This window comes from Bombus vosnesenskii, unplaced genomic scaffold (genome assembly GCF_011952255.1).
Source record: "Bombus vosnesenskii isolate JDL3184/JDL3185 unplaced genomic scaffold, Bvos_JDL3184-5_v1.1 scf7180000016279, whole genome shotgun sequence".
Lineage (NCBI taxonomy): Eukaryota > Metazoa > Arthropoda > Insecta > Hymenoptera > Apidae > Bombus > Bombus vosnesenskii.
The window spans coordinates 1,610,550-1,630,040 of NW_022884348.1; the positions used below are offsets into that span (position 1 = coordinate 1,610,550).

Here is a 19,491-nt window from a genome sequence, read left to right on the forward strand (position 1 = left end):
AATTAAAAAATTAATTTAAAAGGAATCAAATATTATATGTTGTTTTTTATTTAATATATAGCAAAACAATTATATTGCAGTTATATTGGCAATTATATTAAAAAAATATAAAATATCATTTAGAATAAATTTGACCAAAGCTCTCAAATCCACTTAAAATAATTATTATCCTGTTATATGTATACACATAATATCTAATTAATTGGAGATCAATAAGAATCTAATGTAGAAAACAAGAACAAAATCTTTTTTTATTTAACATGTATTATTGTTTAAACCTAATTTCAACTTCAGTTACTTATCTATTTTCCATATCTTGTATATATAAATAATAAAAATAAATATTTATATTACAGTCGCATTAGAATAATTGATTTTGCATCCTTAATACAACAAATTTAAAGTAAAATGTTATTTCTATCAATGTATTTTATAACCAAAACGGCAGAATTAATAGATTACAAGCAAGTTACGTAGAAAATTGATAGCGCATGTTTCATTGTATTATCTCTTAAATTTACCATGTCATATAATCACGTGTTTATTCGATATAACGTAATATTACTGCAAAGATATATATAATACTTCATATTATCATTTCAGTGCAATTAAATTTCTAAATTATTTTAATACAGATGATATTTAAATATTTTGTATTTATCTACTGCACATATATGTCAATTTATATGACTATTTCAAAAAACAAGATCCTTTGGTTTTATTAGTATTTTTCATATTCCTGTTTTTAGTACATATATATATATATAAATTCTTTTCTAGTCTTTAAGTCGCAAATATTGAATCTTAAGATAATAAATCTGTGGACAAAATCTTTTATAGTGCATCTTATGTGTGCTACAAAAATATGTTTTAATTTTGCCGCGCGAGTTCATTATATACAAAAGTGTATTTTTAAAACATTGAGCATATCACTTTGACTTGCATTAGATGCATAAATTTAAGTCACTAAGTATATACAAAAAGAAATATATTTCACGTAAAATTAAATAGTCATTATATTATAAGGTAAAAGTTGGTAAATAACAATGAATTATCAATATATTTACAATATTTTTATGGTTGGAATGGTGTTCCGCTCAATAAGGGGGTGAGTTATATTTTTGATAACAATAATGTTAATTTATGTTGACATTTAATTTTTCTATCTAAAAAAGATACTTAAAAAACACATGTTCGTAAAATTTATGGAATATCCACAGTATAATGTTATTTGAAAGAAATTTTTGTCTTTTTTATCTATTTATTTGATATATTTGAAAATTTGTTTCATGTAATAATGTAGAGCTATACGTATGTACATATATGTATAAGGTATTTTTTGTGTATTATACATATAATTATAAAGATTAATTTTATGCTTATAATAATTTATAAATAATGAAAGAATTAAATGGTTAATACTAATTTGGCAAGAAATAATATATATATACATTCGACACTATACTATTCTTTAATTTACTATTCTTTAATAAATTCCACTAATTTAACTTTTAAGATCAAATACAAAATTATTATGTTTTATAAGATAATTTATTCTTTGCCGAAATATTCAATTTCCTAGTTAATTATATAAAATATTTTGTTAATGTGTTAAATGTTTGTAAATATGAGATTACGAATAGTATTGATATTAATCCTTGATAATAAATAAAAGCTATTATGTTAACGATATAATTTATTATTGCATTTATTATCCGTGTTTATTGTAACCTGTTTTTGTAATCAAACGATGTTTATTATAACCTGTGTAATCATCAGAAATTTAAAAGGAATTAATAATTTATAACTTCTAATGGCAGTATTTCTCAAATGTGCTCTTGGTACATTGTAAAAATTTTACAAAAAACATGTATGTTTAACGTTTTTTTTTAATGAATAAAAAGATTTTTATATACACATAAATTAACTACCTGGTAAAAGTGTTATCTCCAATTAAAATTCATTATTTTTAATTAACTAGGCATAAAGAAATACTTTTTGATTTTACAACTGTAGAAAATGTGGATAATTGGAGAGAAATATCTGATACTGTTAGAACAGTAGGAAAATCAAAAGCTGTTTTAGCACTACAAACAACACAAGTTTTTCAACGAGCTATATTCTTTACTCTTTTAAATCCACAACCAAATGGTGCAGGATTTGCAGGGATACGTACAATGACTAATTTAAATTTATCCAATTTTGAAAATATTGAAATCAATTGTCGAGGACAAGGCAACAATAGTCACTATAAAATTGTTCTTAGACACAAAGGCCTTCATTCAAACGAAGATATAACATATGAACAATTTTTTATGGTAAACTTTAGCTATATTACTTTAAGCTATTCTTAAAAGCATAATTAATAAGTTATAAGTTGTAATTTTTTATATAATGTGTTTAAGTCGAGTGGTTTACAATGTTTAAATAACAATAATTTTTAAGTATCAATTTAATACAAAAATTATATTAAATTACAATAGGCACCAATGTCAGATATTGACTTTTCAATTGTAACATTGCCTTTGATAAATTTTAAACCATATTATCGTGGACGAGAAGTACCTGATGCAGAACCATTAGACACTGCAAACATTACAATGCTTGGTTTACAAGTGTTTGGCGGAGTTTATTTACCAAAGAAACAAAAAGGTGTATCAGCATTAGAAGTAGAAAACATTTTATTATCATAATTCCTATATTAATAATGATTGAAACTAAATTTACTGTATTTTAGGCAATTCACAAAAAGAAAAAACTGTATTTTAAGTAACAACATGTATAAGGGATAATAAAACATACACAAATATACTGTATAATTATTTAGTAGTTATAGAAGTATATATCTTGACTAAATCTTGTTAGTTTCTTTATAGCAATATTGATCCATAAAGGCAAATCAGCAAGCATTTTTTAAATGAGTAGCAAATGTGCTTAAATTCGTTTTGAAGCTGTGTTTTGAACAGAACCATTATAGTATATGTTTGTCGAACTTCAGAGGCATGCCTTTTTAATATATTTAAAATTTACCAATCATTTAGGTAACTTTCTTCAAGAGTAGTGTATGATTTAAGATCGTGATTGAGTCTGTAACAAAAATACATATAAATAAATACAAATACTTACATATATATATATATATATATTTATGATAGAATATATTACTGTAGCACTTATTAACTTACGTTTTAAATGCATCAACAATTTCTGGTACTTTAGATGAATGACATACAATAGTTGTTTTACATTGTTCTGGATCAAATAATGGTTTTAAATATTGAGATGCTATACGACTCATATCCTCAATTGTTACTTCAGATACACGTTGTACCATTTGTTGAGTGTAATCATGTGGTACATTTTTAAAATAAGACAATAATGACTGTTGTACTACGTCTCCAACACTCTGCTCTTTCTCAATAATTTCAAATATTAAACAAGATTTTGCCGATTCAAAAAGTAATCTTTCCCATTTATTTTCACAAATATGAATCTCCTATAATAATGTAAAAGATGAGCAATGCTATTTTCATTTTTTGAATGTCACAAATTTGATTAATTGTGATCTAAACATATACTTACTACAATCGATTTTGCTTCTTTGTATGCTGCTACAATATTTGTGGATTTATAAAATGATAAATATAACAGGCCTTCATTTGGTTTGTTATAGATATGATACCCATAAGATAGACCCTGACCTCTAATAAGTCTCCACATAGGGCCCTTAAAAAATATTGATGTTTAAATACACATTATATGATGCAATACTTTTACAATTATTACAGAGATATTACATTATTTTTTATTTACCTCTAATTGAGTTAAATATTGTATACAAACAAGCAAAGGGGCTAAATCTGGACTATGATAATCATTTATACATGAGCAGCTTTGACATAAATAGGAAGATTCTATGGAACCTAGTCCTGTAACGCAACCTTTCAATGGAATCTCATCTGGAGAATTTATGAATGTTGAATCAGGAATGGCTTCAAGTCTGTACAGTTATATGTTTACTATTTATATGCGAACATATAATTTATAATTTAAGTTATGAAAATAAACTAACTTAGTCTTGCTTGATGTACCAAATGTAGAAAAGTATGTATTCCATGGGCTATAAACATTTGGTACTTGAGCAGTTAATTTATCCACATTAGTTGCCATGTACAATACCATATTTTTAGGTGTTGTTAACACTTCTCTAACAGATTCAATTTCTGAAATAACTTTTTTCTGGTCTGTTTCATCACATAAGCGTTCCAAAACATGATTAAGAAATTTCTGTTGCCGTAACATGTTAGATATATGAGGATTGCTCTCTGAAAATAAAAAATATAATTATTATTTGCAATCACACGATTATGTATGTGTATGCATGCGTACGTGTTACATAATTCTTTAAATTTTTTACCTTTATTATATATCAGTTCTTGCATTAAATCATTCACAATTTTATTCCCTTGTCTTTTAAATTGGGCGACATCGTTTACCATTTTTGCAGCTGTAATTTTTAATCTATCTGGAGTTAATTTAGTTTCGTATAAAAGTTCTTTAATCCATTGTACACCCTTCTCATATTTTTCCATTTCAAGCTATAAAAAGACAATTATTTAAGATTATTAAATAAATGTTAAACGAATTTTAACATAAAGAATTATTACATGAAGCATTAACAGAGCAGTATAACTGTATGGTCCACATGAAAACCTCGAAGAATTAGAAACTCCGAGGTTAGTATCATTACTTATGGTATCTGCTTCCAATTCAGCTACAATTTCTTCATATGGAATGAGTTGACTATTCCTCATTACTGGACACTCCAGTATTGTTTCCAATAATAAAGGAATATAAAGTTTATATTCTTTTTTAATATCTGAAGTATTCATAATAACAAACATCTGTAAAAGAAATGCCTAGTCAGTTAAATGATGTTTCAAATATGATCAACTAATAAACAAGTACATACATAAACAAAGTTTGTATTAACGTGATCCAAATATGTATAAAATGGCAACTTTGATACATCAAATCTGGAATGTTGCTTACTGCTTTCTGTTGTATAACTCTTGATGTAGTGGAAATTGATAAGATGAGTAGATGGGATAGGAACAGAACTTAATATTTCATCTGGTACTGGTATCTAAATGTATACGAAATTAAAGTGTGTAAGAAAGAATATTATATATATCATATATGTATGTAAAATTACATACATCATTTTTAGCAATTGCTTCTTGCAGTTCTTTTTCTTTCTTTTGGAGCTCCTCTTTGCTTAAATTTTCAATTTGTTTAGCCACTCTGTCTTTCTCTTTCTCAGTTAATTCGTGTCTTTTTTTCAAACTGGGAATTCCTTTAACTAATACAAATGGAGACTCAAGAAGATATGTTTTTAACAAATTTAACCAGTAAGATTCAGGTTCAGTTTCTAATTTTTTAAGAGCTTGTACCTGATTGGTCCTCTGATCCAACTAAAATTTCAGAAACAGATATATAATCATTATAAGGATACCTTGATTAATAAAATTTCATAACAGATCCAAAACAAGTACTTACATCTTCTTTAGTATTACCATAAAGTGCATATCCAAAAAGCATATATGCAATTGTCTCATGCGGTTCACTTTCTAAACTACTCAAATCTTCAAGGATACGTCTATGAACAACTGTCTTCATTCGTTTCATATCAATACCTTTCTTATGCACATCATTTAATACTTTTAACAGCTGATCTTTTATCAGAGGAATTTTTGATTTTGGTACACTTTCAAATGCAAGGTATAGTACAGATACTGTATATGCACCATAAGAATAGCTAACATTACTGGCATATGCATCATCAATTTCAACAAATTCTTTCTGCAGTGGACTAACTGATGTATCCGTGAGATATTTTAAAAGTAATGTACAACCGATAAGCTCATACATATTGGTAATAGGAGACGATCCTCTCCAAGCAACATCTACTACTCCATTATCTTCATCATCACAAGGATAATACACGTCTAAATCTATACTTTCAGTGAGGGGTGGTACAGGATCCTGCCAAGGTCTTTTAAAGAAACCTCTATTTCCCTAAAACATCCGTTAAGTTCTAACTATGTTATGAAAGTAATGAAGAATTGAAATACAAGCAATTATACATATATACTTTTGATATTATTTTCTTTTCTATAATTTGTAACGCTTTGAACACATCTGCATGTTTCACTTGGCCAGTGATTACTATTGTCAAATTCTCAGGCCTATAAAATTCTTGATGGTATTGCCTAACCTTTTCATTAGTAGTACTTTCTCTTAGATTTTTCAATGCTCCTATAAAAAAAGTAATATTTCTCTTATAAAAATAGCAATGTACACCACTTAATGTTCTATTCTAAAATAATAAGATATTAGAAAGATTAATATTTTTACCTCCAACAATAGATTTGTAACCACATCGTCCAGGGAACATTGCTCTAAACATTTCTACGTATACCAAATATTCTCCTATATTTTCTTTTCCTTGCATTTCACAATAGACCACACCTGCATTTTCCCCTTCACCATTAATATGATGTACTTCAGTAAGGAAACCTGCATCCTTAATAAATAATTTTATACTTAATTTTATTAATTAAAAACATCTTACACATTATGACTTATTAATTATTAAATAAATAATAAATATTTTGTACCGTGAGTGTTGGATAAAGTATATGATCTAAATATATGGGCATTAAAGATAAAAATCCTTCACTTCCAGCAGTTGTCATGGTATAGAAAGTAAAATCAACTTGTGTTGCAGCATTGGTACCTGATGCCAAGCACCTATTAGCCAATAGATCTAAAACACCTTTGTACGGATAGTCCTCACTGCCCAGGAAAACAAGGTGTTCCAATGTGTGTGGTAATCCATCATCATCATGCGCTTCAGTAGCTAAATTTATAAAAATAGTATTATCTATAATACTATATAATATATATCTATAGTGTATATGACGTATATATATATATATATATAACGTATATAAAATAATAAAATTAAATAAATACCATATTTTAGGAATACACAAGAAATATAAAAACAATAGAAATTACCGAGACACAAGTAACCATTTACAACAGGTCCTTCAACGTCCGCTATACAAACCGTAATTCCAGTATCTCTAGATTTGTAAATGTGTACCGGTATTGTATCATTTACTCTTATCGAATATATAAAATCAAACGCTCCCATGTTTTCTCTTGGTGAATTGTCTACCGGCGCCATGTTATATTACATTAAATTTCTACTGACTTTAAAACTCCTTGAAAAGCAACACGAATACGTAAATTTTTATGTTTGTAAACATTCACAGTTTATTACGTGAAACAATTGACAAATTATCGAAATTATCAAGGGAGCATCACAAGTCAAAGATATATATTTTAAATAATGCTCGATTGTAAATTATTTTTTATTTTAATAAATTTTAGGATATGTTTTAAATATTTAAAAACCTTATGTATAAGTAACAGATGCCTGATGTTTTTAGCTAAACATTGGTAGTCAACATTAGACAGATTAAATAGATAGATAGTATCTCTGATAGTATTGAAATAATAATATTGAAGAAGAATAGATATATGATGTTTAAATGGTTAATACATATAAAATTATTAACACTGTAACTATTGATAGAATTTTTAATTCTTTTATAAAAGATTGAATAATTTAACTTATTCAGAAAATTAATGTGTGAATGATATTTATTGATTCGTTATATATTCTATACTATAAATTATTTATAATTTATGTCTTTAAATTTATACCTATAGATAGCGCTGTAGTATTATATGTTACAGTCGTTGCAATGCAGCGATATTAGACACAACCTAAATCTAAGTAAAGAACCAGGTGTTCGTTATGGCAAGATATACTAGTGAATCGGACTCAGATCATAATAGCAGGTATCGTCGAAGACGTAGTAGGAGATCCAGGTAAATAATATTAAATTATCTGAGATATTATACTATATACTTAGTTTGATTTATTTCCTGTTTATATTAAAACGTTACTTGATTGTAATTTTATGCATAACATCATAATTTCCATTAATATATATACTTATATTAATAACACTGATTACAAAACGTAGTTTAATATGTAATCCTTCATTTCAGATCATCTAGTTCAAATTCTAGTGATTCATCTTCTCATAGACGAAGATCATCCAAACACTCGAAAACAAAGCGTAGACATCGCTCACATTCCAGAAGCAGAGGGAGAGATAGAGATCATAGCCAAAAAAGTTACAAAAGCTCTAGAAACAGTAATTCAAAAGGAAGAGAAAGACATAGGTATTATTCTAGATCACGTTCTTCAGATTGTTCTAAGAGAAAAGGTAGATCAGCTTCAAGAGAAAAATCTGGGAGTCGTTCAAGTAGTTCACAATCTAATGTAAAGACTATTGTGTCTGAAAAAACTAAAAATGTTTTAATTAAAGGTATGATTTTTATTACATATGTTATTTTTCAAGTTATAAATATTTTATTATTAATCTGAATTTATAGTTTTAAAAACATTGAATAGTTTTATCTTCTGTTTATATAGAAAATAAGGGTAGGAAAATTTTAAATTTAGTTATACAAATTAGGATACTAATGTTATTTTGTAGGAGTCATATTAATTTAACATAAAATTATGTTTAGGTGATTTTCCAATTGAACCACGTTTTAAGGAGGGTGTGTTAGAGGAAATCAATTCTGAAGGTTTTACATCCAAACAATTTTCGTCTAATACAAAGGAAAAGAAATTTAAGAACATTGTTATAGATATTAATGCAGATACTATACAAGTTCCAGCAGTGGCTGAAGTTCCTTGTGGATCTGAAAGTATCTTTCATTCTTCGGTAGTGTACCTTTTTCTTTCTCTATATGCATGAATAATATAAATATTAGACATTTTATTTTCAAATATTTTTTATTTAGATAATGATTGATCAGGAAGCCAGATTTGATAAATGGGTGAAAAAATTGTACACTCTTAGACAGAAAGCTATAGCTGATTTGATACATTCAAATGTTACTTGATAGCTGAATAATTTAGTTTTACCAAAATTTATTAGTGTAAACAAATGTTAATCTCTTGATGCTCATACCTGCGTAATAAATGGCTATAATTAAAAATTCAAAATGCACAAATAGGTAATCAACCATTTTTTGTACTAATAAATAATCGCATTTTTATATTTATAAACACACTTGCTTCTTTCATTTCCTAGGCGTATTATTTTATTAGAAACGTAAGATACAGAAATAAAAATAATATATTATTATATAATCAAGAAACAATTCCCTTAAAAATAAAAAATTGTGCGTTTTTGACCGATTAGGTTGAGAAGTTAAAATACGTTATGGAATTAAAAAATATTTCGTATATAAGTGTATAAATTAAATGTAAGAAACGAGTAAAATATAAATATTTTATAATTCTTGTTATCATTGCCATGTTGCCATTAAAACTTGCATTCCCTAGCCAAGAACTGTATTAATACCATAGAACAAAAATTCCAATAATTACAGTTACATTTTGTTTGTATACTAACGAGATATGTTTGACGTATTGCATTTTATGATATAATATTTCTTTTGTGTAATGTAAATAAAGTTTATGTAAAATTACTTTATCTCTGAAGAAGATATATATTTATTTGCCTTATGTTACGTTCGTTACATTTAAGCCGAAACGCCACCTTAGAAATTAGTTTTTGGATGATGGTAGTACTGATGATTCGTTAGATTTGAAGTATCTATTATTTATTATATCAGATCACATCTTTGAATATTTTGTCATATTTTGTGAATGCAAACATGTTGTGGGCGAAATGTACTACTTCGTCTGAAATTACAGGTATTTATCAAATATTCAAAGCACTCGTTGCTTTTATTTACTTGTTCTTTTGTTTGCTATCATATGAAACCTAGAAATTTGATTTATAAATGCGAAAGAAGCAGATTATATGTACATAAGCATTTAATACGATAATTACATTACAAACAAGTGCCTCATTAATATAAAAATATGATTAATATTATTACTTCGCGTACACATTTCTTTTTTGATCATTTAAATGATTATACACAAACATATGTATGTATATATATATTCATATAATATATATGTATATATACATATGTATATTCATATAAATTGTAGTAGAATAACGTTTACATAGCGTGAAAGGTGTAAGTGAAAGACTGAACACTGAACACATTATGGCCTACCGCAATTTTTATTTATGCGGACGTTTGTTTCTACAGCTACATTTTAAACATCGTTAAAATATATATATATATATATATATATATATAGTATGATAAATAGTAATAAATACAATATCTTAACAAACGTTAAAAATTAGTATACATCTGGTGGTAGTTATAAAATCGTAGATAGATCATCAAATGTTAAAGAAATTATAGTTATTTCGAAGAAGACGAGTATTGCACACGTATAAAAATCGCAAATGGTATATATAATGATAACCAATTCATTTACGAGTCTTATTATATATACTGAAAGAGAAATTGATTTAAAAAGTAATGACACTGCGTTTGCTAAGTTTATTAAACGATATTGTTAGTATTATTGCACGTGAATTCCGTTATAAATGAATATATCAAGAAGTATGCGATTAACAGCTAACAATATCGTTCATTTCTAAGGATTGACTTTGAGGTCTTTATGTTTATCCTATGAATAGTTATTCCTTTTATACTAGGAAGGATACTACGTCTGAAACAAACGAAGCATTGCAATATGAAAACCTGTCTGTTTTCAATGTTAAACGAGTGATCATTCTTTTCATTCTATGATCGTTCAATTGTAAGTGTCCTAAAACGATTAAATATAGTAAAGATCGATATCAAAATTCGATCGTACTAAAATTATCATCGCTCACAATTACAGTTGCGTTCTTACTGTTCCAGACAGAAACTATCCCATGCGTTATGATAAACGTTGCCCTATGTATTCCCCTTTTGTAATACACGCGATATATATTACTACGCTTAGATGAACATTTAGTATTGATATCCTCCGTTAGCCGCTGCGTCGCCACCACTTCCGGATGGATATCCTCCATTGTTTCCACCGTTGCCACCGTTGCCACCGTTATTTCCGTTTCTGTAACCGCCATTGTCACCACCTGGTCTTCCCGACGGATACCCTGCTAAGAATTCAAATATTACATATATTTACGATTAAAAATCGGATGAAATTAAATTCAAACGTAGTTTCTGCGAAGAACTTATGCAGATGTATGTATGTTTAATTCACCATCGGTGAAGTCAGGCCCATCATCTCGCCTGCCTGATAGATAAACATTATTACCTCCGGCTCCATCTCCGTTAGGTCCGCCACTTGGGTATCCATTATCTCCACCATTGCCTCCTGGTCCACCAGAACCATATCCTTGGCCATTCGCTTCACCTTCGTATCTAATTTGAGGTTTAAATCCATCTTGATCAGCTTCGTACTCAACGATTTGTTTTCTGCCATCAGGAAGCAGAACATTGAACTCTCCCTGTGCGCGATCCCCGTCTCTGCTTTCCGTATGGCCATAATCAGCTCCGGACTGCTCGTCCTTGACTTCATAAGAGAATTCGTACTTTGCTGGTTCCTAAATTAGCATCGAGATATATAATAAAGATAGTTATAGGTCATAAACTATGAAAGAGTTGAGAATTCGTATTGACTCCTAGTAGGCAATAAAAATTAGATGAAATACTTGACGGTGAGAGAAATTAATTATCGTTATATCGTTTACTATGAATTAAATGTATTAGTTTCAATAATATATATTTGATTCTAAAATTTATCGGTGCTGCTGTTTTCTATACCGGCAATTAACTCGGATAATTTCATTTATTGGTCACAGCGAACAATAAAAAATATATTGTAACGATCAGAAATAATTGGTCATGATAGGTAATTATCACCAAGCATACTTACGTTATTTTCATCTTCCCCGTAACCTCCGTTACCGCCACCATTTCCACCTGGTCCAGAAGGATAACCACCGTTGCCGCCGCCATTACCACCGGGACCTCCAGAAGGATAGCCATCATTGCCACCAGGACCTCCAGAAGGATATCCACCATTGCCACCCCCGTTACTACCCGGCCCTCCTGATGGATATCCACCATTGCCACCGTTATATCCTCCATTTCCGCCGCCGTTATTTCCATTTCTACCTGGTGGTCCATAAAGACCCGATGGTCTTCCTCCATTTCTCTCAGGCGTTCCGTAACTACTCGATGGCCGTCCTCCATTGCCACCGTTTCCACCGTTCCCGCCGTTTCCACCGTTTCTTCCAGGAGGTCCATAGAGACCCGATGGAGATCCACCTCCATTGCCACCACCGAAACCATTTCCGTTTTCTGGAGGGCCGTAGCTGTTCGATGGAGCACCGCCGAATCCGTTCTTGCCAGCTCCGTTGCTTCCACCACCGAAACCATTTCCTCCGCCAGGTGCTCCGTAACTACTGGACGGTCTTCCGGCTCCTGAACCTCCGTTTCCACCGAGTCCATTGGACGGTGCACCATAAGAACTAGAAGGCTGACCACTACCGAAACCATTTCCCCCACCAGGTGCTCCGTAGCTGCTGGATGGTCTTCCGGCACCTGAACCTCCGTTTCCACCGAGTCCATTGGACGGTGCACCGTAAGAGCTGGAAGGTTGACCACCACCGAAACCATTTCCTCCACCAGGTGCTCCGTAACTGCTGGATGGTCTTCCGGCACCTGAACCTCCGTTTCCACCGAGTCCATTGGATGGTGCTCCGTAAGAGCTAGAAGGTTGACCACCGCCGAAACCATTTCCTCTGCCATTGCCATTCCTTCCACCGTTCGAGCCAGGTACTCCGTAACTATTTGATAAACCATTACGACCGCTGTCGCCTCCTCCGATGCCGTTCTGCCCGTCGAAACCAGGCGGGCCGTAAGTGTTGGACGGTCCTCCGCCACCTCCTCCGTTGCCACCGCCGTTTGGTGGCAAATATGAGTTCACCGGCGGCTCAGAGCGCACCAGGGTAAGGGCTATGACGAATACTGCTAATCCAATCTGTATGCATAAGGTTTTAACATTTGTATATGTCGTTCAAGTAGAGATAGTTGTTGCATCTAGTCTGACACGGTGATAGGAATTAGAGAATTAAGTTGGTAATCAAACATGAATTTTTAAAAACAGGAGTTTGGGTAGATCTTTTTATCTTATCGTGTTTCTTAGATTGCCACTTTAAGTATCGGATTTTTAGTATTTCTGGAATCGCAGCTCTATTAAACTCTACCGAACGATCTATAAAAGATGTATCGGAAACATCATTGAATTCTTTCTGTCGATTAATACGATGATTCGCGAGCAAAATTTTCCTATCGTCTCTGGAATACTGCCACACAAATAGTAACTCCGAAGAATAGAATTTTCTCGCGTTAAGCAACTTGGTCGCAGAATAGCTCGGGACATTTTGACATACGAAACAATCCTTGCCGCGCGCGTCTTCCTGCTCGATGCTTATCAGTTGCAACAGATATAATTTTCTTGCTCTTTCTGGATTCAAGTTTTCTCACCTTAGACATGTTGAAGTCGGTGGGCCTTTCCTCTGGGCGGAACAATAAACTTGGCCACCGTTTTTCCCTCGTTTATCCTTGAGAAGGCGAGTCTCTGGATCACGCGAACTGCTTCACCAGATAGGCTTTCGTCTTCCGTCGGTTTTACCTTTTGGCTATGCTACACCTTCCACCGTTGGATGGTGTCGAGGGAATGACAAACTTTGGTTCTAATCCGCTTTATATATCCCGGGATTCATCCGTGTTTCTAGATCACGGTTTGGTGCAAGCGCTGTAGGATTTACAGCGAGGCACCGGTGTAACTGTGTCACGGTGGTGTTGAATCAGTCGGTGACGGTAGTGATGGTGAGTGAAGAAGAGTGGGACCGTAGCAACCACCTAGAGTACGGATTCGTTCCATATTTCACGGGTTACGAATCCTATATTGTAACGCAATGCGGTGCATCATTAACTCGGAGCATCGGTCTTCTCGTGCTCTCGCCTCTCTGTCGGGTGGCTAGAGCGGCAGAAACGAAGAAGGATGCAGGACTTGGTAAGGATACGGACCTTCTAAGGATGGCAACTTCGACCGCTCGTCTTCGTTAACCAAGGCTTGATTAATACTGCTCTCGTCTCATCGCATCGGAAACTTTCACGAAATTGTTCGATGTCTGATGCGATTCTTCCATCGAAGAACAAGTCAGGCGAATGAGACATTAGGCAATGTTAAGCGAATGTACTAATTACGGAGCTAACTATCTAATTAGAAGTCAGAACGTTGTTTAACGCGCTACGAAACGATGATTAATAGAACGCTTCTGGTCGCTGATTAATTAGCCGGCAAATTCGAATCTTTTTCGAGCGTCGATGCGCGAATCAGGGTCCCGAGCTTGGGGTGCAACTCTGCGACACGTGATTTGCGCTTCGATTAAACAGGATAGAGCGCTCGAGCAACATACGCATTTGCAACATATCAGGTATATATAGTGTACGGTAATATTATACCCAGACTAATGATATACTTAGTGTACTTTAATATACCTGCTATTATGATAATATTGTAAAATATTAATCGCAAAAAGCGGTAATTTAAAAAATATTCGAATATAGTGATTCTGGCTGTCGTGAAATTGGTATTATTACTAATGTAAACTCTGGCGTAATTTCTCAACACATAAAGCGGTTCTGTAACTTAACTAACTTACTTAACTCTTTTTTTGCTCCGAGAATAAGATGAGAATTTAATTGATTACGAAATACGATGGGTCGAATATTTCAGGAACGTTTATGTTAAACGTCTCTTGCTCTGAATGTACTACCCGTGGTCATTCGTTTAATTTCGCAAGCAATAAGTAGCTTTCGATACCGAATGTCATGGGTTTGATGCAGACCAATTTTTATATGGTGTAATACACTTTCCTCGTACTTTCGATTTCGCAATCCTTTAATACGCGTTGCCATAACGTGGTCCATTAACGCCCGCGTACGCTTCACCGTTACTCTTTTTTTACCGCACTGTGCTGATGAGCGGATAGTTAACGGAAGATCAGGCTTATTGCAAAGATGAAATTAATCGTGACGAACGTAACAACAGAAGAACAATCTTAACAATTGACGAGTATGGTTGGCTAAAAGTTTAATCGCACATCGTTTAGAGATTCGTTCTTCAAATTCCACTTGAGATCATTGTTGGATGCTAAATTATATTCTTTTTCGATAAAATTAATTTTGGTCCTAACTTTGATGTATCGGTCACAACGTAAAGTTAATACACGGTTACATCGATGTTCTACAAGCTTTTTCTTCGTGATGAACAGGTTTGTCGAGACCTTTACTATCTGACATTTTTCACGAAGGAATAGATTCGGGTTAGGTTTTTTACGTTGGACGAAAAAAAAAAGAAACGTGTACCATCTATGTGCACGAGACGATACCGAAAGATTCTATAAAAAGTTAGATCGCGTAATTCATGTAGGGAGGACTTGAAAAGGAGAGATGGCAATTAAACCTATTATGTCTGATGCAGTTAAGGCAACAACATGCTTTCTGCCAGCGAGACTTTCTCATACGTTTTTACGAAGCGCACGTCATTGAAACACGAAGGGTTTAAGAACATCGCTGCTTAAGATGCACATACGTGAATCCCGATCGACTGGAATTCATGCATCTTAACTATATCCTTTAGCATGTTGTTATGGACACACGGATGGAAGGGACGAAGATAATAAATCGATAGCGATCAAATTATACAAATCGCTTTTCATCGTTGCATAAACGTGAGCCCATTCAAACGGTATACTTACAAATTTATCATTTCCTCGGTGTAAATTTTATCTTACATTTAACAGAAACGAAATTTCGAGAAATCAAAGACGGAAGTTCGTATCTCATACAGACTAATTAAATACGTTTATCAAATAATCGATCTTTAAATATCAACGAGCGTCGTGTTAATCGTCAGAAACAGTTTAACGATTCGCTGTTGCGGTTCGGTCAATTCGATCAGGACGCATTAATACCGGCAGGTAATTAAACGCGACTGCTTCAATTATCCCGAAAAATGTCGCGTTGGTACATTAGTAGGGCACGCAGACACACGGATTCAACTGTCCAACGTGTACACACGCTCGTATCCTGGATGCAGAAAGTTTGTGCAATCAGTGAACTCGTGCTGAATACAGGTGGTGGTAACGTGGGATGTTGGTTAAGATAGGGATACATTATGCAAGATTGCGTCACAGGTTTATTGTATCAGCACCTCATCGTATACGAGTGAGATAGCGCGGCGGGTACCTAGGATTTTTACGATCGGAGATTTATGGTGTTCGCGAATCCTGAAATTCGTCTTAATCGGTCTAGAACAGTTTCGATTGTATCGCGTCGTGTCCGTTTTATTATACATCGGCCACGGTTTCGCCGCGGCGGCACGTTGCGAGACTCGAGGAATCTTCTTCGTGCATAAATCGCATCGCGCAACGCGGTGCCACGGACTGCTCAGATTTAATAAATGATCAGAGGCGAACTGTTCTATGCTTGATAAAGCGGACGCTACGCTGGCATTGATGTATCGCTCGAAATTTCCTTCTAGTTCGATAGGCAGGCTAAGTGGACTATGGAGGCGTCTATCTTCGCAGCGAGGTGGATCAATTTTTGAAGAGGATAGGAGAATATCGCAAACACTTTGAGGAACAGCTCGGTATTCAATCGCCATCGAGTTAATTGTTACCGAGCCAATTCGACGGACATATTCGTCTTCCGTGTACAATGTCATAGATCGTATCTTACTAACGTCAAAGGATAACTTGTTCTATCTTTATTAAGGAGGTAAAAAATATCCGTATTGGCATGCATCGTTTCTCCTTCTAATTTTATGTTAAACATCTTCTTGGAACGGTACGTATGTTCTCTGTTTGTTAAAACGAGCAAAGAATTAAAATATAAAAATTCCAGGATGGTAGCAGACTTAATATTATGGACACGTTGCACGTGGTAAAGAAAGAGAAAGAAGAAGATTAATGCTTATCGTGATCGAAGAAAAAAAAGGATAAACGAGCAAGGATAAATGAAGTCACGAACGGCTAAATTAACTCGAGGAACTTGCTTGATAGTTTTTCCGATGATTATCTCTGGACAGCGGCGCGTCAACGGGGAAACATAGCAAATTAGTTTCGGAGATAACTGTTACGTAAAGCGATTGCTCCGGCTTGCGTACGCGTGCAACTTTTGCACTTTTATGAGGTCCGATTGTTCTTTCGCGACCTTCTTGCGCGAACCTCAAACGTTTTATCCTTCGTGTTTATTAAATCACGTCCTAGTCTACGATTTTCTCCGCACACGCGATTTCTGTAATCGTGCCTATCTTTTGAACGGTTTATGATTTTCCTACTTTTAACCTCGCCGCGATGAATCTCCTCGCGAGAAGTATTTATTTCATCGCGTTTTCATCTTCTGACGGATCTAAAATTTTCACTCATAATTTTCAATCTTCGTATCTACTTTGTACGTGGATAGAGTACAACGATTATATAGCAACGATTAATCGTTGAAAACAACTCGCCGTTGAGAAATTAAGACAAACGTGATAATTGGATAGTTTTTATTATTTCAGATATTTGTGAATGAGAAATAGAGAAATTCGGAGAACAGGTGAAAGATAAAAGCAGGAACGCGGAAGACCGAAGAAACGAAAAGAAACAGAGAACAAAGGATGGGAAATGATGTAAAGAGTAGAATAGTAAAACGATAGAAATAAGAGAAGAGGAGAGTCTGCGATGTGTGAAGATGAGAAGAGACAGGTATGAAAGTAGTTTAACAGGAACACAAATGTTCTTCATGTTGCCATGTAGAACGCGGTACTTCTCTTTCGTCCTTGAAAGGCGTACTTTGCTTCTGGCGATTCAATAAAAGATCGATAATCGCTAAGTTGTAATCGAAACAGTATTCGAAGAATAGTTTTTAAGGAACGAATCTAAAGCTATTAAAATTGCGAAATAGGAGAAAAAGCAGAAAATTTAAAAGAGGGGAAGAAATGGTTAAAACGTAAAAGAATAGAAAAGTAGATGGGTTTAAATTCCTTCGAAGGAAATTAAGCGTGGTTAAAGTACGGTTAATAAATGCATACGATAGAGAGTTAAGGAATAAAAGAGAGAGTGAAAACAGATAGAATTTAGCCTAGCCAGCAGGGACAATAGAGACGGAAAAGGAGTCAGATATAGAAAGTATATCGTACAAATCTCGATACACATACGGTGAATACTAAGAATCGATGATACAGATCATACAAATGAAATAATAAAATGAGCTTCGTAGAGTAATAAATTCAATTTTGTACCACTGTCAGTCTTCTATCGACAGGAAGGATAAACGTTATGAAACGAAGTATGAACGACTAGTAATTTGGTTGTCAATCTTTTTGTATCGTAGCAGCCTGATCTTTCACCATTCCCATTGAATTTTTATTTTAACATCCTAATGAAGCTTCCAATAACTTCCGTTTGTACAATAACATTCACTAGCTATTTTATTTATTTCTACATCATAGAGAGTACTGATAAAGTTTCGCTGGAAAAGATTGGAGCATTGCATGTATTTCAATGTAACGTGTAACGTTACTTAAGGGGCATTAACGCACATTAAAAATATTTCTTGTAAGATACGCAGGCGCGAATAAAATTATTACCGATCTTTTCCCGTCATTGCTATTCTGCCGTTTTAGTCAAAAGATTGGGACACCTTATACATGCATATTTCGATGTACTTGTAGCTCGTAACACGGACGATTCGTGGCGTTCTCAAATAATTCAACCCCTGTTCACGTTATTTATGCAACCTCGTCGGTTACTTATGCAACAAGTAGAAAAAGAATTCATCTCGACATGACCACGACTGTTAAAAGGCCCGACCGCACGTTTGCAAATTTAGCAATTCAAAACACGTTATCAGGATATCACGATCGATCGAGCGAAAGTGATAATTTATCAGTGGATGTGCACGTTATAATGGGATGCATCCGCTCTAAACTGTGGCCATTTATTCCGATGAATCAGAGCGTGCTTTCTCTGGCTGAAGCAAATGCGATATATACCCATTCGATGCACCGGTATAATCGAGCAGTTTCACCACTTCTATTTGATCTGTGAAAGTATTGGAGGCCTGTGTCTGAAGATGAGCGCTCGTGCTACAGTTAGGTAATGTTCTTTTGCCTGATCTAATTTACTGTCCCTACATCGATCTACAACTGTCTCACCGAATTGCAACACTTGCGCTGTTAACGATGCAATGCGGTTAGGCGCTTACACTTTTGATATAACGCGGATGACTTATTGCCGGTTAACGCACCGTTATGCGCCAACGGCCCTTGCGCTCTTCGCGATAACAATTTCGGTTCCTTCTTCGATAGTCTTTTATCTTTATCGA

General features: G+C 33.4%; 4 protein-coding genes across 6 annotated transcripts; 2 read left to right on the top strand and 2 right to left on the bottom strand.

Moving 5' to 3' along the window:
- Positions 1-787: 787 nt before the first annotated feature.
- On the top strand, positions 788-2,809 carry LOC117242779. 2 transcript variants are annotated; one of them, XM_033509703.1, is made up of 3 exons: positions 788-1,108; positions 1,982-2,318; positions 2,484-2,809. In XM_033509703.1, the coding sequence occupies exons 1-3, from the start codon at positions 1,047-1,049 to the stop codon at positions 2,691-2,693; spliced, it is 609 nt and encodes a 202-aa protein (XP_033365594.1). In that variant the 5' UTR covers positions 788-1,046; the 3' UTR covers positions 2,694-2,809. The 2 variants fall into 2 exon arrangements, with proteins under 2 accessions (XP_033365594.1, XP_033365595.1); XM_033509704.1 differs by lacking the exon at positions 788-1,108 and adding an exon at positions 1,739-1,870.
- LOC117242775 (uncharacterized protein C05D11.1-like) lies at positions 2,810-7,331 on the bottom strand. Its single transcript, XM_033509697.1, has 14 exons — positions 7,084-7,331; positions 6,681-6,922; positions 6,418-6,586; positions 6,155-6,318; positions 5,560-6,078; positions 5,220-5,474; positions 4,973-5,146; positions 4,668-4,904; positions 4,418-4,598; positions 4,073-4,325; positions 3,814-4,000; positions 3,583-3,726; positions 3,186-3,496; positions 2,810-3,087 (listed from the first exon to the last, which is right to left on the bottom strand). Exons 1-14 carry the CDS (start codon positions 7,253-7,255, stop codon positions 3,027-3,029), a joined length of 3,069 nt encoding a protein of 1,022 aa, XP_033365588.1. The 5' UTR covers positions 7,256-7,331; the 3' UTR covers positions 2,810-3,026.
- A 491-nt stretch (positions 7,332-7,822) lies between these two features.
- Positions 7,823-9,227, top strand: LOC117242777 (luc7-like protein 3). The gene is made up of 4 exons (XM_033509701.1): positions 7,823-7,965; positions 8,149-8,471; positions 8,677-8,876; positions 8,956-9,227. Exons 1-4 carry the CDS (start codon positions 7,892-7,894, stop codon positions 9,055-9,057), a joined length of 699 nt encoding a protein of 232 aa, XP_033365592.1. The 5' UTR covers positions 7,823-7,891; the 3' UTR covers positions 9,058-9,227.
- A 1,696-nt stretch (positions 9,228-10,923) lies between these two features.
- LOC117242776 (pro-resilin-like) lies at positions 10,924-13,737 on the bottom strand. Of its 2 annotated transcripts, none has more exons than XM_033509699.1 (4): positions 13,597-13,737; positions 11,981-13,090; positions 11,360-11,648; positions 10,924-11,195 (listed from the first exon to the last, which is right to left on the bottom strand). In XM_033509699.1, the coding sequence occupies exons 1-4, from the start codon at positions 13,603-13,605 to the stop codon at positions 11,050-11,052; spliced, it is 1,554 nt and encodes a 517-aa protein (XP_033365590.1). In that variant the 5' UTR covers positions 13,606-13,737; the 3' UTR covers positions 10,924-11,049. The 2 variants fall into 2 exon arrangements, with proteins under 2 accessions (XP_033365590.1, XP_033365589.1); XM_033509698.1 differs by having other exon boundaries at positions 10,924-11,198.
- Positions 13,738-19,491: the final 5,754 nt, after the last annotated feature.

Bases quoted from the DNA above. Each gene is read 5' to 3' on its own strand.
- LOC117242779 (XM_033509703.1), top strand. From the start codon at position 1,047: ATGAATTATCAATATATTTACAATATTTTTATGGTTGGAATGGTGTTC. The intron at 1,109-1,981 runs GTGAGTTATATT...TTAATTAACTAG, and splicing joins GTGTTCCGCTCAATAAGGGG to GCATAAAGAAATACTTTTTG. The intron at 2,319-2,483 runs GTAAACTTTAGC...AAATTACAATAG, and splicing joins CATATGAACAATTTTTTATG to GCACCAATGTCAGATATTGA.
- LOC117242775 (XM_033509697.1), bottom strand. From the start codon at position 7,255: ATGGCGCCGGTAGACAATTCACCAAGAGAAAACATGGGAGCGTTTGAT. The intron at 5,475-5,559 runs GTAAGTACTTGT...CTGAAATTTTAG, and splicing joins ATGGTAATACTAAAGAAGAT to TTGGATCAGAGGACCAATCA. The intron at 3,727-3,813 runs GTAAATAAAAAA...ATATTTTTTAAG, and splicing joins AATATTTAACTCAATTAGAG to GGCCCTATGTGGAGACTTAT.
- LOC117242777 (XM_033509701.1), top strand. From the start codon at position 7,892: ATGGCAAGATATACTAGTGAATCGGACTCAGATCATAATAGCAGGTAT. The intron at 8,472-8,676 runs GTATGATTTTTA...AATTATGTTTAG, and splicing joins TAAAAATGTTTTAATTAAAG to GTGATTTTCCAATTGAACCA. The intron at 8,877-8,955 runs GTAGTGTACCTT...TTTTTTATTTAG, and splicing joins AAAGTATCTTTCATTCTTCG to ATAATGATTGATCAGGAAGC.
- LOC117242776 (XM_033509698.1), bottom strand. The intron at 11,649-11,980 runs GTAAGTATGCTT...ATGCTAATTTAG, and splicing joins ACGGGGAAGATGAAAATAAC to GAACCAGCAAAGTACGAATT. The intron at 11,199-11,359 runs GTAATAATGTTT...TTGAATTCTTAG, and splicing joins TAACGGAGATGGAGCCGGAG to CAGGGTATCCGTCGGGAAGA.